This window comes from Cynara cardunculus (assembly GCF_001531365.2).
Source record: "Cynara cardunculus var. scolymus isolate 2C chromosome LG 11, CcrdV1, whole genome shotgun sequence".
Classification (NCBI taxonomy): Eukaryota; Viridiplantae; Streptophyta; class Magnoliopsida; order Asterales; family Asteraceae; genus Cynara; species Cynara cardunculus.
In genome coordinates this window covers 9,798,188-9,815,138 of record NC_037538.1, presented here as the reverse complement: position 1 = coordinate 9,815,138, position 16,951 = coordinate 9,798,188, and the positions used below count along the sequence as shown (strand labels likewise).

Here is a 16,951-nt window from a genome sequence, read left to right as displayed (position 1 = left end):
TTCCAACATTAATGGAAAATGGAATTTGTGAACTCATTTAACAGATTCTAGGGTTGATGTGAGAATTTATCACAGATAAAATATGAGAAGCTCTTTATAAGTCTCAAGTTGTGGGTTACTAATAACTTTCACACTGATTTGTTTGCTTTAGACAATTAGACTTGAGGATTTATAAACTTGATGCAAAACGATATTGATATCATGACATGTACAACATTTTGCGCTCGATGTCTATTCCCTAAACCTAGTTTCTCACGCACTTCACACAACATAGAGGTATCTTGCTAACATATGTGGCCGTTACATCTTTGTGGTGCCCTATCTTTCACTACCGGCATCATGCTACACATTACTCAAAGCATTTTCATGCATAACATTTATTTAAATTATATCAAAACATATACAACATATACACTCGAAAGATTTAAGACTATAAGTAACCTCATAGCATGCGTACAAATTCTTTCAAAATACCTGAAAACCTAAATACTATGCATGCATCTTAGTCTTAAAGCCACAAGAAACGCACCTCACCTTACACGTGTTTCTGATTCACTTTTGATCCTTCATACAAAAATATTACATTTTTTAGGCATGCATCCACCTTTGGAAGTGACATGCACTACAAAATAAATTATTTTTACCCACAAAAATCACCCAGTAAATTTTTTGTAGGTTATTACCGATGGATTACTCAAAAAATACCAATGGTTCAGTAGAATTCAATATTTTTCGAGAAAATACCAATAGATTACCCAAAAAATCCCTGATTTGAATTACCCACCAACTTTTGTGACAGTTTTGTGATGAATCACTCTTTAACGACAAATTTCCCAGTGAAAAGTTCATATACATAAGTCTTTCATTTAGTAGTGATGATCGTGCAAAACACTAAACAGTATTCCACACAATCGTGTAGAATGAATGGCATAATCTTGTCACGGAGGCAATACACCTTCTGCCAATCAACATGATCATGTCACGCAACGAAAGGAGTTCTTCACGATCCTGCAGAAGTCACAACATCCCCCTTTGGAAGTTATTTTCAAAATATGATGGATTAGTTGGTTGGAAAAATGGATCAACATATTAGATAAATCCAATTCCAAGGATATCCGATAGTAAACAATCCAATCAAATCATCAATTGGATTGAATCGGTTGTCCAACATTAAATGAACTGAGAATTTTGATTGGTTTGCAAAGTTAATCCACTATCCAATAGATGACAGGAATCAGACCGGTTCCGTCTAATCCAATAGAGTTCAACCGATAAACAAACCTGTATATTTTTATATTATTTGTAAGAAATAAAAGCATGACAAAAAAAGTAAGAAAATGGAAAAGAATATTGTGTGGAAGTGAATGGATTTTTAATGTGCATGGCGGATGGTATTCAAGGATTTGAGCCAGCAAAATGTGTGGGGACAAATTTATGAGTTGTGCATAATCATGGATATAGCTTATGCTATGTCCTAAGAATGGGAAAAAGTCGAAATGGTACAATTCCCCAATCTCTTTCTTCAATTCACATGTATGCTCATATACATACATACATGCATACATATATATATATATATATATATATATACATATATATGTATATGTATATGTATGTATGTATATGTATGTATGTATTTAACAAAATGGTATATCAATTTCGTTCATACGTAACAAAATTATCATTTTTAACAATCTATAATTAAAAAGAAAATATGAATATAGAATGGTACTTATCTCTACTTTATCTCTAACTTTATAGATTTATTTGGATGACACGAATGAATGAGAGCTTTACAACAATCGTGACTTTTTTTTATGATGTTGCACGCGTGTTGGAGCCGTTGAAGTGGTACCTATTTGTGAAATCACGTACGTAGAATGAGTATTGGTGAACTAGGGTTGTCGATCCTTTTACCTGTGAGGATTACTACCATCAAGTAATTAACTAAGGCAATTATCGAAATATGTAGTTTGTAATCGTTCTTAAGAGTGATTTTGATCGGACCATATGATCTTAATTTATAGCTCCGCCCATATAAAAAAAGATGGATATATATGTCCTCTTAACTCAAGAACAAAATACCAAGTGTTCCTTCGTAACATACTTAAAGAACTTCACTGAATGCATAGTTATTGAATTTGATGGGCTAGTGCCGGTGCAAAACCAATCTTGGTTCCAATACTATACAAATCGGTTTAGTTACATAAGAGATTAAAATGGCGTAGTACGTGCACAATTTAGCCAGTTCTTTCAATCAACATATATGTATATGTGTGTGTGCGCACGCAGACTCTCAAGTTCACGAAAGCCAATATTGTTCTAGAATCAATGTGTGTGCTTAAAAAATCAGATCATAATGGTGGCATTTGTAACGTTGGATGTTAGGCAACATAACATTTACATAGATACATACATATTATGTACACACATAAATACATACATACATACATACATACATACATGTATATGTATGTAATATCACAATGATGGCATTCATAATGTTGGATGTTAGGCATCATAACATATAAATAGATGCATACATATGTATATATACATACATACATACATGTGTATGTACATGTATGCATTTAATATATAAGCACCCAAATACTAGCAGCACACGTATCCAGTGTCTCCTACTTTAGGGTTTAATTTCCGGTACAAAAAAAGGGTGATTTGTGATGCAAAAATATGCTGCTAAAACCATGTTTACTGTGTTACAAACACATATATATACAGAAGAACATATATATATAATTAAGATTAAGATGTACAAAATCATATACCCTAAAATATATCTCCATAGCAAAATATGGGAATATCAGGCAAGTACAACGAATAAACGAAAGAACCAACATGAAGAAAGCCAACCCCTCCATAATTAGCTAGCTTAGCTAAAACCAAAAAACCTAGTCATTGTACACTGATCGATGATCAAAGTTTGCTACGCAATGATGAAGTGGGTGTTTCTCTTTACCTGAAAATAGGCAATTTACCCGAGAAAAACCGATCCTTGTACATTGTTAGTACATAAGTTTACTAGAAAGATTGTGTCGAAAGCATGAAACTAGTTAACTATAGTACTTAAAATTGTCAAACCCCCCTTAATTAATTCTGTTCTTCTTTGGGCTCATCTTTTCGGATCTCGAATGGGACGACATCCTGAAGTAGTCCATGATCCCTGAGCAATGAAGCAGAAGGTGAAGGGCAAAAACGTCTTTCTTGAAGGAAATGGGAGTAAGATGATGGATGAGCACTAGTATTAGTGGTGCTAAAGCTTAGAGAAGATGAAGGTGTTGTTTGGTTATGGAAATAGGGTTGAAGTTGTGGGTGTAGTTGTTGTTGGTAGTGAGGTTGTGTAAAAAGAAAAGAAGAAACACCACCGTTACCACCATTACCACCGCTAAGACCGCCATAACCAGCATTTTCCGGCAAGATCCCAATGGTTCCTCGAGGCATCATGGGATACGGGTGAGTGTGGGTACCTTCATAAGTTGTAATAACAATGGATGGATCATCGGATGATCTTTCCACTCTCTTCTTCACTCCACATGCGACACTTGTGCACCGATGGTAACTCCTGTTTTGAACAACGTTAAAATTGGCCTAATTTAAAGATGATTAAAAAGAAACCCATATCAACTTCCTTTTTATTGTATGAATACATCACAACACACCAAAGACAAATGTTATTCAATGATAAACACTTCCTCTCATCCGTTAATGGAGGAAAGATATCATTCAATGTAAACTATACACTAGCTAGGGCAACAAAACGAAAAGGGTGTAGAGAGAGAGAGAATCTAGGGAGAGAGAAAGAGATGGTATACCTAGGAAAAGGGCTGTTCTTCACAGCTTTCTGGCCGTACTTTCTCCATCTATAACCATCATCCAAGTGATCAATGTCACTCTTTGTCATGAACGCAAATCTTGGTTCCCTTTGCTTTTTTGGGTTTTTCTTTTTGGGTTTCAACCTGAAGAACACAATAAAACACCCACATTTTAATTCAAGAATCAATCATATATTTAATCACGAAAAAGAACACTTCCCTTCGTAAAAAAACAAAAGAATACGGATCAAAAAAGAATAAAGATTTATCAAATCCAGAAAATTTGATGCATCACATAATTACACCTGTTCATCATATTAAATCCACTTTCGATCGGGTGTATATATGTATGTGTGTGAAAGGGCCTACCTTTTCTTGATAAAAATAAATAAAGATCTTGAAAAAAAACACGGTGTATGTGTGAAACTAACAAAGGGTTTACTTTTTCGGTCAAAAACTAGCAGAAGATTACACAGAAACATGGGTGTGAAGAAAAAGGATTTCTTGATATTCATTTGGGGACGAAGAACGCGTAAAAACTCATGTCTGTGTGTGTGTGTGTATGTGTGTGTGAAGAACACACAATCAGTAACTGTAAATTAGGATATGGGTTTCCTTCGATGTTTTGGAAGATGAAAGATTAATTAAGTATTAAAACACATAGGAGAGACACACCCATAAGCGTGTGCTAATTGCGTAGAAAAGGGTTTTCTTGATTCAGCAATGAAGAACTGTTGAAGAACATATAAAAACTAGCTCATGTGTACGATTAACAGATACATCTGTGGGTTTCCTTGAAATTTTCAGAAAACGAAAGATAAAATTATAAAAAAAAAACAAAGGTTCTTACTGTTTGTTAGTAATCTTCTCTTGATCATCATCATCATCATGTTGTTCTTCATCCTCCTCTTGAGCTGATCTTTTATTGTTCTCCTGATCAACATTATTCGCAGCCTCGTTTGAAGAAGATGAGATGGAGGATGAATTCTGTGTCGGTGTGTTCACCATCTCAGCCGTCTCCGGCACGGTGGAAACCGGTGGTGGGATTGACGGTTCACCTAGTACTGTTGCAGGCGGCGGATGATTCTGCTGCTGCTGCTGCTGCTGCTGTTCCTCCACTACCAAATTCGGCGGAGGAGTTGGTTGTTGAAGCAAATCAAAAAGAGACGCGCCACCGTAGTCCTGGAAAGCCAACATGTCCAAATACCCTTGAGGTATATCAAAATAGCCACCACCACCACCACCAGTAGCATAAACAGCCGGAATCTGATCGGAAAATGTTGAGTTTGCCATGGAGTTTGAATTCTCTGCGTTGTTCTTTACCTCCTCTTTCTTGTCCATAGACTCATCAAAGGCATAGATTCTTCATTTGTAGGCTCTCCAAGTAGAGATAGAGAGAGAGATGGTCAGTGTGGTTGGTTTTGAGTTTAGTGTGAAGACACCTTTTTGGATACTTCTTGAGAGAGAGAGAGAGAGAGAGAGAGAGAGAGAGAGAGAGAGAGAGATTGTTAGGGAATTTAAAGTAGGGTCAATTACACCTTCCTTCCTCAACTATTTATAAATTGCAATTCACCCCCCTACTCTTCAATTCAATCACTCAACATATTAAATTATAAATTTGATTCATCCCATCAAAACAAAACTATTATTCATTTTAATTTATCTTTTTTTTAATATATGATATAACTAACACTTTTAGATTATAAAAAGTACCACAATTTCTTATTTTCTTTTAAGAATTTTAGTTTATATATATATATATATATATATAGTTGGGTTCACGTGAGACTAAGGGTTTTTCGTGAGACCCGTAAGACCAATTTATGTTCATTGATCAACTTTATAAGCTAATGATCTAACAGTCTAAAGTTGCATGGTGACAATTTTGTAGTTATTGAGAAGCCTCGTGGCAATTTTGTGATTATGAATGTTGAGATTGTAGATCTAATCTAAGGGTTGAGAATTGGTTTTACGGGTCTCAAGAAAAACCCCTCGGTTTCATATGATCCCAAATATATATATATATATATATATATATATATATATCTTTTTATCAATTAAACAACGTCATAATAAATTACTGATATAAAAAGTGATTTATATATATATTTTTAATTTTTATTGAATTAAAAGGTAATTTAATTATCTACCTTTAATTTTAAATTAAAGAGTATTTTTTGTTTGATTTGAAAGCAAAGTGGTTTATTTTCACATACTAATTACTTTTTTTACATACGGTGAAAATGATCTTGAAATAAAAACAAAAAAAATAGTAAAAAAAAAGGTAGAAAATTTGAAGTGTGAAGGGGGGATTAGAGTTTGACGGGCGCTTGCCGGTGGAGGAGTATGCAAGCCATTAAATGGAAGATGATTAGTCCACGTTTTCATACTCGGGTTGTTGACCGGGAACCGGTTTTGTGTAAACCAACTTCCGGTTACACGTGGGTAATCAAAAGTTTTGGCTCGTGTGCATGCAACACCAGCTAAAATGCCACGATACGTCTCTTTCTCCACGTTAATATTTTAAATTTTTAGGGGTGTTTGAGATTGTTTATAAAAATAATTTATTAATTTATTTTGGTATGACATTGATAACAAGCATTTTTGAGCATTTGAATAAACAACTTATACTGATGTCAAACCGGTAATAAAGAGTTTTTGAAGAAGTTAAACTCCTCTAACTTATAATAAGTTGATAAGTGCTTTTGTAGAAAAAAAAACATAAGTTGTTTCAAATAAGCAATCCCAAACACCCTCTTATTCCAAAAAAATAACTCTTTTTTTTTAATTCCATCAATACTATTAACTTTTCATCTTAAAAAATGAATCTCGTACAATCATTTAACGTAAAATTTGGTATAGTATCAAGTTTTTTCTAATATCACGTATCAATTGGTTATAATTGATATATCAAATCATATATTATGTATCAATTAACAGTATTTGATATTAACTTACTTAACACTAATCTTCTACCAACTTCAACTTAACATATATAAAAAAAACTTGTAATATTTTTCAAATTTTGAGTTTGCAAGTAATATGTGTCATGTTTAAGGCTTTTAATTGCAAAAAGCAAAACTTATATATAAACATCCGAATGTTGAAACAAAAAGGTAAAGTGACGATGTTGAATATTGAATACATCAAAAATACAAAAAGAAATAAACAAATTAAATAAGTCAGTATTATGATATTATCATGGTACGAGACTTTTCTATATCGTGAACCAACCAAGTTTTCATACTTGGTATGCCATTACCAACCGTCTACAATTGATACGATTAAGTTGATATCAGTTTAAATTATGCAGTTGGTACATTTGTTGAGTGGTCTAATTTGATACAAAATTATCATCCCTGATAAAAAGTAGATATTATGGAATTAAAATTAATAGACTTGTAATTAATATATTTACAATGAACAAAAAAGATGAGTTATTTTATTTTATCATATTATATATAAATTATTAAAAAACCAGAATAAAATAAAATAATCACATGGAGTGTAACCTAAACCATTAAATTTGGCTTAGCATGATGCCCATAGGAGTCTATAAATTTGGCTGGTCCAATCTAACTGTGCTTAACAACTCCAGGGGCTTATTCGGGATTTCAAATATTTGTGTTTATAATTTTACTTAACGTTTTCTAATCCAAAATCATTGGTTAATTAAATACACTTAATTTAGAGGTTACAACAAATGTCTAAGTACATATGCTTATGAACATATACTTCTTTCATACTTAAATTTGATCGAATCAACTTCAATCTGGCTCCGAGAGCTCAGGGAACATATATTGGCCCATATTTGTGAGATCCCATATCGGTTGAAAAAGGAACGAAGTTTATCTTAAGAGTCTGGATACCCCTTTTATCAGACGTGTTTTAATATCATGAGTCTATGTGTAAATAAAACGGATAATATCTAATATGGTTGTACTGAGATATTACTTACATCATGGTATAGATATATTAATGAAATCAATAACATTTCATTTGTTCATGTTAGTTTTATTATCACTTCTTGAGGTTTCATTTTTTCCATACTTGCACTTTCTTACCCATACCATTATAGGGCTGGGTTCACGTTAGATCAGTCTGTTTTCATAAGACCCGTGAGACCACTTTTTTACACTTGAAAGTTTACAGCAAAACTCTGTGAAAGTAAAAAAAAGTCGAACATTCACAACGTTTTACTATAAAATTTTAAATGTAAAAAAGTGGTCTCACGAATACAGACTGATCTCATGTGATCTCAAGTCTTAACGCCATATATGTATTTTTCTTTTAAAGATCCTAGAAGTGAAATATTTTTATTTGATATATAATTATTATATTTTATTAAGTTATAGGATGAGTCAATCAAAACCCATGATTTAAGAGGGTGTTTGTGGTTTGTTTTATTTATTTAATATTTTTGGGTAAAAGATGGCAATTATATACATCTAAATTCATGGATTCATTTAATCTTTCCCTTTACTTTTTAACAAACAAAGATACCAAAAGGGATGGATTTATACGAGATTTTCTATTATAAATTATATAAAGATATTAGAAAACGTAATTATTTTAAACTAATTAATCTAAACATACATAGCATCAAAATGAAACGCTTTTCATTTTGATTTTTATTATGAAAAAGCTTACAAAAAGTCCTATTTCTTGACTAAATATTCATTTACTTAAACGTTTATTTGTTAAGTGTTTACTGATAATTAAGAGTCAACACTTTCACTTATCTTACCAAACAAGATTCTAATTCATTAAAATGATATTAAATGCAATAATTTATCCAATAAACATTAATTGAGTAAGAGTTGTCACATTCACTTATCGGGTTAGACTTTTGACCCTTGTCATTGCTCTTACTTTATAAGATTTTCGGTCATTACAATGTTCATCCAGGCAAAATAAAGTGATCTGGTAAATATTTATCGAATAAACATTTAATTTGGCTTTGGGTTAAAATGTGATTCATGAATGAATAAATATATAAAAAGAAAGAAAATATAAGTAAAAAGAGAAAATCTTCCATGAAAAGATAGCGATAATAGCTACAGAAGGAAGCGTGTGAAACAAGAAAGAGATGGCACGTGTGGTCCTACCGACTGACATGTGGGCTGAAATGCTACCATCATTTCCACGTCATCCTTCTTTCTACCACAATGTCCTGTTAACGTTGTACATCATCAATATTTTACCTCTTCCATTTTCCTTGTTAAATGTAAAACAATTTACTGGACTAATATAATCGACATCATTCATGTGATCTGCTACAAGTTTTGTATCCTTTTTTTTGTTTTTAATTTATTTTATTACAAAAAAAAACTTGTGAGACATATGTTTCTGTTATATATAGTTATTTGTCTATGATATGATAGTATTTTGGTTAGTAGATGAGTTCTTGATCAATCTTGATTACTTTCGGTTGGTGTTGATCAGTCCCAATGGGTTGTGGATCGTTTTTTATTAGTTTCAGTAGATTCCCGATCCATTTCGATAAAAGCTGAAAGTGGTAGTCTACGGTTTTATACACACAAACAAGTAATAAATCAATCGATAAATTATCGATGAAAAATGAAGGTGGTAGGTTATGGTTTAACACACATAAAAACATACCAAGTCAAAGAATGGATTCTCGATGTTTCTCGATCGGTCTTGATAGGTTTTCGCTTGGTCGAGATGGGTTCTTGACCGGTCTCGATGGGTGTTGGGTTACGGTGATGAAAAATGCAATGACTTGCGACATTGAAAAAGGTGTTGAAAAAAAAATGATGGTGAGTTACGGACTTACAGTGTTGAGCTGTTGTATACACTCGAACGTACATAAATATTCATAAATGAATATAACAAATATATACCATTTCACGTAAAAAAGTTTAAAATAGAAAAAAAATTATATCGAGATAGATGTCATGTCGAAGAACATAAAATTCTCGTTTTTTTAATATAATTTGTTTGATTAAATATTAGTAATTTTTAAGCCAAGTTGTTTTAAACTTTAAGGGGGGATAAAATTTTTTAATTAAAAAGAAAATAAAAAGTTAAATAAAGTAGACGTGAATTGAAATTAAATGCCTTTTTTTTTACCCCTAATCACCTTAATTAATAATTTTAATTAAAAACTATATTTAAGGTTGTTAAATCAAATAAAATGGAGGACCAAGATCAATCATCATGCTTACAACACAAATTGAGTTTGTAATTAAATTTTTTTTTTCTCTCTCTCTCTTATATATATATATATATATATATATATATATATATAATCATGTGAGATCATGTTATTTTTGTGAACATAAATAATATTAAATCTTCACATCCAAACATTTGTAAAGGTAAACCTTCACAGTGTTTTTGCTGTGAAGGTTCATAGTTTTTTTACCTTCACAATATTATGTTGTAAAGCTTCAAGTGTTATTTTGTGGTCTCACGAGTCTCATAAAAATAAGTTGGTCTCACGTAAACCAAACTTCTCTCTTTCTCTCTCTCTCTCTCTCTCTCTCTCTATCTATATATATATATAAAATTAAAGTTTTATTAAACTAGATACTATAATATTAGTTATTTGTTTTTATTAATTATAATCTATATCTATACTATTTTATTAAGCAAATTTAGCAAAAGTCTTAAAATACTAAATGTCTAAAATACCTTTTATAATCACTTTTTCACTTTTCACCACCTCCTCTCCTCATATATACTCACCTCTTCACATATACTCACCCTCTCACAACCGATTTTTTTAAGATTATAATTTATAATTTACACTTTATACCCATATAATTAATTAATTAATTTACTTTACATCTTTTACTTTTAAATGTTTCATTTTAAACATTTATCAAATTAACTTACATAATCGTATATCAATTAAAACATGTTTAAAAAATACATTTTTATTTTAACAAGTTACACCATTATAATCGTCTCGTTTATACCTTCGAAATGAGTCTAATATTAAATAGTTTTTGACTTAATTATAGTATTATATATTATATATACTGTGAAAAAATATTTTTAATATTTACGATTTATACTTTTATAGTTATTTATTTATATATATACTATATATTTTGGGTTTAGGCTGTCCAAATTGCACTGTATAATATGTTTTGAATTAATATGTTCTTGGGTTTTTTTGAAATTTATATATACATATATTAATTCAACCTTAATCTGAATTTCTGGACAAGAAAGAGGGTAAGCAGTTGAAATTTCATTCTAAAACCCATCTTTTTTTGTCTTTTCATGGCTTATGATCTGTCAAATTTGTAGTTTTCTTTATTGGTTTGAGTGTTTATCTTAAAACTCAAATTTCTTGGTTCTTTGCTCTTGGTGTAAATCGAATACATTTGTGGAGTCGTTTAAATATGTTGGATTTTAAATATATTGGATTTTAAACTGTCATACAATTTTTTCATCGATAGTCTGTAATTGGAACCATAACTCTTATTTATTCAAATTGTATTGATATGTAAAGAGTAAGTGTAACATATATCATCGTTAAATCTTATCTTATAAAACCAGTGGAACTTCAAAATCGTTAAAATTCATGCCTCTCGCCGCAATGCGCGGGTACACAACTAGTTAGAGTTAATGCAACATCCAAGATCACACTTGCATATGAACATATATTTTTATATATCAAGTAAAATAATTTGCACAACTGTTCCACTAATTACAAAAGTTATATTACATAGTAGATACCAAATTTTTCCATAAAAATCTATATACAAAACTTGTATATAAAAAGTATTCAAAAACAACATATAACATGTTATCCTTCATATCCCATGTAAGCACATAAAACTCATCACAATTTCCCTTTCCCTTATCTTTTGTTGTGCCCGACTTGTAATACACATTTTCAAAACACAAAAAATGAGGATTAGATCTTGAGATCTAGTGAGAAATCCCTTGATTGGCTATTACAGGGTGAATAATCACCAAACATATTTATATTAGTAACAAATATTCAATATTTTAATATAGGAAATCTCTTTTGTCGTATCAAAATGATGAGATATAAACCAATTATCACATCAAATTAGGAACGACAATGGGGCAGGGATGGGGCGGGTTTTGTAATCCTCGGTCCCGGCCCCAGTTTGAAGTAACAACCCCCTCCCCGGTCCCAGGCGGGTACGGGGATTAACATCACATCCCCGATCAATCACCAGTCAAACCTCATAAATAATATCCTTTAATTTGATTTTATCGGGGATCCCCGGCCCCGGTTTAGGTATCATCCCCCGGTCCTGTCCCCAGTTTCAGTCCACCGGGGATCCCCGACCCGAGACCCGTTTTAGCGGGGAATCATTGTCCCCATTCAGGTTGGGTGAATCGGGTTCCCCAACGGGTCGGGGCGAATCACCATCCCTACACCAAATAGCCAAATAACTTATTTAACACATTTTGATATAACTCATCGCATCATATAGGTGAAAACATAATTTCTTCGCGTCACATGGGTGAGACAACCTTATTTTCTCGCAACACACTGGTGCGAGAAACCCATCTCATCGCATCACATGAATGCGATAAACCAACTTATCACCTCAATAGGATGCGATAAATCAACCTGTCGCATCACACTGGTGCGACAAACATAACTCCTCGCAGTAAAATGATGCAATAACAACTATTCATCACATCAATAGAATGCGATAACTTTAAGTCATCGCATCACACAGATGCGACAACTCCAAGTCCTCGCATCATATATAAAGATGCGACAACAGTTAACAGTTTGATCAAAAACCCAAATTTTATATTCCATTGATTATGTCACCCTTATCCTGGTATACACATTTCCTTCATATGTCACTCTTATAACCAAAATACACATCTTCTTGATATGTCACCCTTTTAACCAAAATACATCTCTTCTTGATATTTCATCCTTATTCCAAACACATGATATAAAACATATCAAAATCCCACAATTATGCTAATTAAAGCATCACAACAGTTTTATAATCATCCTCATATAAAGAACCATACAGTTCTAATTTCAATACCAAATAAAGAAAGTTTGTAAAATAAACTCACTTTATAAAATCACAGAGATGAAGATATTAAGACGAATAACAATGAAGATATTAAGATGAATAATAACAATTTATCCAAATAATATTCACAAAATCATTTCTTCTAATCTCTCGTCGGTTCTCTTTTCTTCCGGTATCCAAAAACACATACAAAAAACTCACTTTTCTTTTTACCAACTTACTTTTCTTTTACTTCCAAAACCAATGAGATAAAGTGAATATCTCATATCATATATCCATTTTTAAACAATAAGAGGCGGTAGGATTGCTTTTTAAAACATTTAAGCATATCAACACATCAAAATCCTGAACTTAGTACCATTATTCAAAAACAACCCCGAACTTTATAACCGAATAACCGGTTATCACAGTAAACTGATTATTTAATTTGTTATTTTCAATAATTTTACATTTTTCAACTAGTGTATTAATTTTTTTTGCTAAACATAATTAATTAATCTACTTGTTTTTCAGCTATTAATCAACTTTTAATTTACTAAACATGATCTTAATTTTTTTGTTGAGACACAAATATTATCAAAATTTTCATTTCCATATATTATAGCTACCACTAATTAGCATCTCTTATTGCTTTGTAAAATAATATAAATTACTTGGTTTCACGTGAGACCAACATGTTTTCGTGAAACCTATGAGACCAATTTTTTACACTTGGAACTTCACAGTAAAACGTTGTGAAGGTAAAAAAAAACGGAACCTTCACAAGAAAAATAGCCTGAAAGTTACCTTCACAATTTTTTGTTGTGAAGTTTCACATGTAAAAAAGTAGTCTCACGGGTCTCACAAAAACATGCTGGTCTCTGATCCCAAGTCTAACATAAATATATTATAACTAGTAAAGTAAATTACTTACGTGTGCATCATCTAGAACATAGAAATTAATTACAAATGATGATGGTAAAGATTTGTTTTTTTTTTTTTGGAAGAGGTGTAAGTAACATCATATCAAACTTTATTTATTTGACAAATTTTGCCTTTTGAAAATATTGCTTCAATAAACACTTTATGACAAACATTTCCTTTTTTTCCTCCTATCAAATGAAAAACGTTTTTTTGAGTCAAATCCATATCAATATATGTAGATTTGGACCCTTATATGATATTGTACCAATTTTTTGAAACATTCATATTTGTTTCAACTAATATATAACATACATATGTAATATAAATAAAACTTAAGATTTTTAACGCATAAACATGACCAATGAAAAGTTATAGCATATATATTGTTTGATGAGATTCTATATTTGTTGGGGAGAAGAACAAATGTTGTCTTACAAGGAACTGGATACTTTCTCTATCAGATGTATTTTAAAACTCTAAGTTCAGGTACGTGAACAATATCTGGAACGGTTAGCCTGATATGCTACAATAAAATTAAAGAATAATCTTTATAAAAAACTTGATCGGAAGGATTTAGCCTATGTCACCATGATAGGATCCAACCGACATGGTGAAATAGTACTTGAAGAAACTGATCCTTATGATCTTAAAATCACTAGGGTTTGAAGTCTATAATGGTACCACAAGTTGACAACGTTGTCAAATATGATGCACGTTATAGACTTGACCAGCCTTTATATCTATGTTTTAATCATAATAACTTTGACATGTACTTCATATACATTACATTATTTATTTGTTATCAAAGGTTTGTTGTGTTTATTTTTAAAAAATAAGGATTCCTTTTATACTTCTTTCCTATTGTGTTTATTTTTAAAAATAAGGATTCCTTTTATACTTCTTTTGTGTTCATAGCAAATAGAATAAATAAACTCACACACCTTTTTTACATTTGGTGATGTTTGAACCCTTGACCTCCTAGGAGACCAAAGACTCAGATACCCATTTGATATATATTTTGTTTATACGAATATATATATATATATATATATATATGGGTTGGTTCAAATACTAACCAAGATTTTTGTGTTAACTTTGTTAACCAAGCTCAACCAATCATATTCCATATTTTCTTTAGGTTCACATATAACTCATATATTAATGATAAGGGTAATTAAGTAATTTGTTATTTATGTAACTCCCAAATCATTAATTGGGAGTTACAAATCTAAAAATCTCAATAATTGATTATTATGTAATATTGATATTTTTTTATACGTGTTCATGTTTTGTAATTTCGATTTATTCTATCCATAATGATATTGATTTTGTAATTGTTAAAGAATTTTCGATTGTAAAGATTTCGATATCGTCCGGGTAATATGGATAAATCTATTGGAAAACAGATCGACAACAATGAGAATGAAAAGTTTAAAATCGTCTACGACTACAATCGAAATTCGAATTCATATGTAATTGTTAAAGAATTGTTCACAAATGTTCATATTGTGTTCATATGTACGCTAGCTGCATATCTCAACATTGGCTTGCTCCTGAATGTGTTCATAATGAAGGAACTATTGTTCACAAACTGTTCATATTGTGTTTATACCTGTTTTTTTATTTATTTACTTTCGTGTAACAATTATTGTTATTATATTCATATTGTGTTCATAAATGCTATATAATCCAAGTTCATATATATGTCAATTTTTGTTCGTATTTGACACAATGGTTCATATATATATATATATATATGTGTGTGTGTGTGTGTGTGTTCATATGGTTATTACATTAACAAAAATAAATTAATAAAAATAATGAGATTTTTTGATTATGTAACTCCCAATTAATGATATGAGAGTTAAATAAAAAAGAAAATTACCTAAATACTTTTTTCCTCTTTGTTTACATATGTTCTTTGAAATTGTAAATTTAAAAATTTAATTTTTTATCATGATTAATCACAACCCTTTATTATAATAATCAATGGACAAGATTGGTTAACAAAATTAACACAAAAATCTTGATTAGTATTTGAACCAAGCTATATATATATACACGTAAAAGAACCAACTAATCTTACTTATGCTCATCCAAATACTAAATGGAAATGGAAATAACTTCAACTAATATCTCAACAAGCCATGAATAAAATCATATTTCTTTAACATATAGTATTTTACATAATAATGAATACATTTGAAACTGTTAATCTTATCAAATTAATTTAAATACCATTCAATTATTTAGGTTCGTTCCTGATATTTTATAAGTCCTGAACGAGAGCGTTTAGAAAAAAAAAATATGTAAAAAGGAGAAAGCGTGTAGAGGAGGAAGAAAGCGCGTTTGCATGTGGTTAATAATAATTGATGAAATAAGAGCCGTCAGATCTGACAAGTGGAGGCCTTCATGCCTCCGACTCCGACTCCGACATTGAGTTCCGTGGGCCGTGTTTTCTCCCCTCTCCGACATTTGGGTAAGAGAACCATCTATATAATTATATCCCTTTCTTTTTTTATTTATTTTTTTATAATCCATTAATCGTTTCATCATATTTCTTTAATATTTTTCAATATTAATCCAACAAATTTTAATAGTGGCATAACCTCAAAAAATTATCTGTTTTTTTTTTCATAGGTTTTTGGTTTGAATTTTTAATTTACTAGTTGTGTATCCGCATAATACGGCGGAAGCCATGAATTTTAATGATTTTGAAGTTCCATTAGTTTTATAAAATACGATTTAACGATGATATAGGTTACACTTGGTCTTCACATATTAATACAATTTGAATAAATAAGAGTTATGGTTCCAATTACAGATTATCGATGAAAAAAAATTGTATGACAGTTTAAAATCCAACATATTTAAACGACTCCACAAATGTATTCGATTTACACCAAGAGCAAAGAACCAAGAAACTTGAGTTTTAAGATAAGCACTTAAAACCAATAAAGAAAACTACAAATTTGACAGATCATAAACCATGAAAAGATAAAAAAAGATGAGTTTTAGAATGAAATTTCAACTGCTTACTCTCTTTCTTGTCCAGAAACTCAGATTAAGATTGAATTAATATATTTCAAAAAAACCCAAGAACATATTAATTCAAAACATATTATACAGTGCAATTTGDACARYYTAACCCCAAAATATATAGTATATATATAAATAAATAACTATAAAAGTATAAAT

At 30.8% G+C, this 16,951-nt stretch overlaps 1 protein-coding gene across 1 annotated transcript; it reads right to left on the bottom strand.

Annotated features, from left to right (window-relative positions):
• Nucleotides 1-2,776: 2,776 nt before the first annotated feature.
• On the bottom strand, nt 2,777-5,283 carry LOC112521542 (probable WRKY transcription factor 48). Its single transcript, XM_025130458.1, has 3 exons — nt 4,684-5,283; nt 3,834-3,977; nt 2,777-3,583 (listed from the first exon to the last, which is right to left on the bottom strand). The coding sequence occupies exons 1-3, from the start codon at nt 5,172-5,174 to the stop codon at nt 3,112-3,114; spliced, it is 1,107 nt and encodes a 368-aa protein (XP_024986226.1). The 5' UTR covers nt 5,175-5,283; the 3' UTR covers nt 2,777-3,111.
• Between the last annotated feature and the right edge of the window lie 11,668 nt (nt 5,284-16,951).

Coding starts and splice junctions, on each gene's coding strand:
- LOC112521542 (XM_025130458.1), bottom strand. CDS start 5,174: ATGGACAAGAAAGAGGAGGTAAAGAACAACGCAGAGAATTCAAACTCC. Junction 3,978..4,683: donor GAGAAGATTACTAACAAACA/GTAAGAACCTTT, acceptor TGTGTTCTTCAG/GTTGAAACCCAAAAAGAAAA. Junction 3,584..3,833: donor AAGAACAGCCCTTTTCCTAG/GTATACCATCTC, acceptor TGTTCAAAACAG/GAGTTACCATCGGTGCACAA.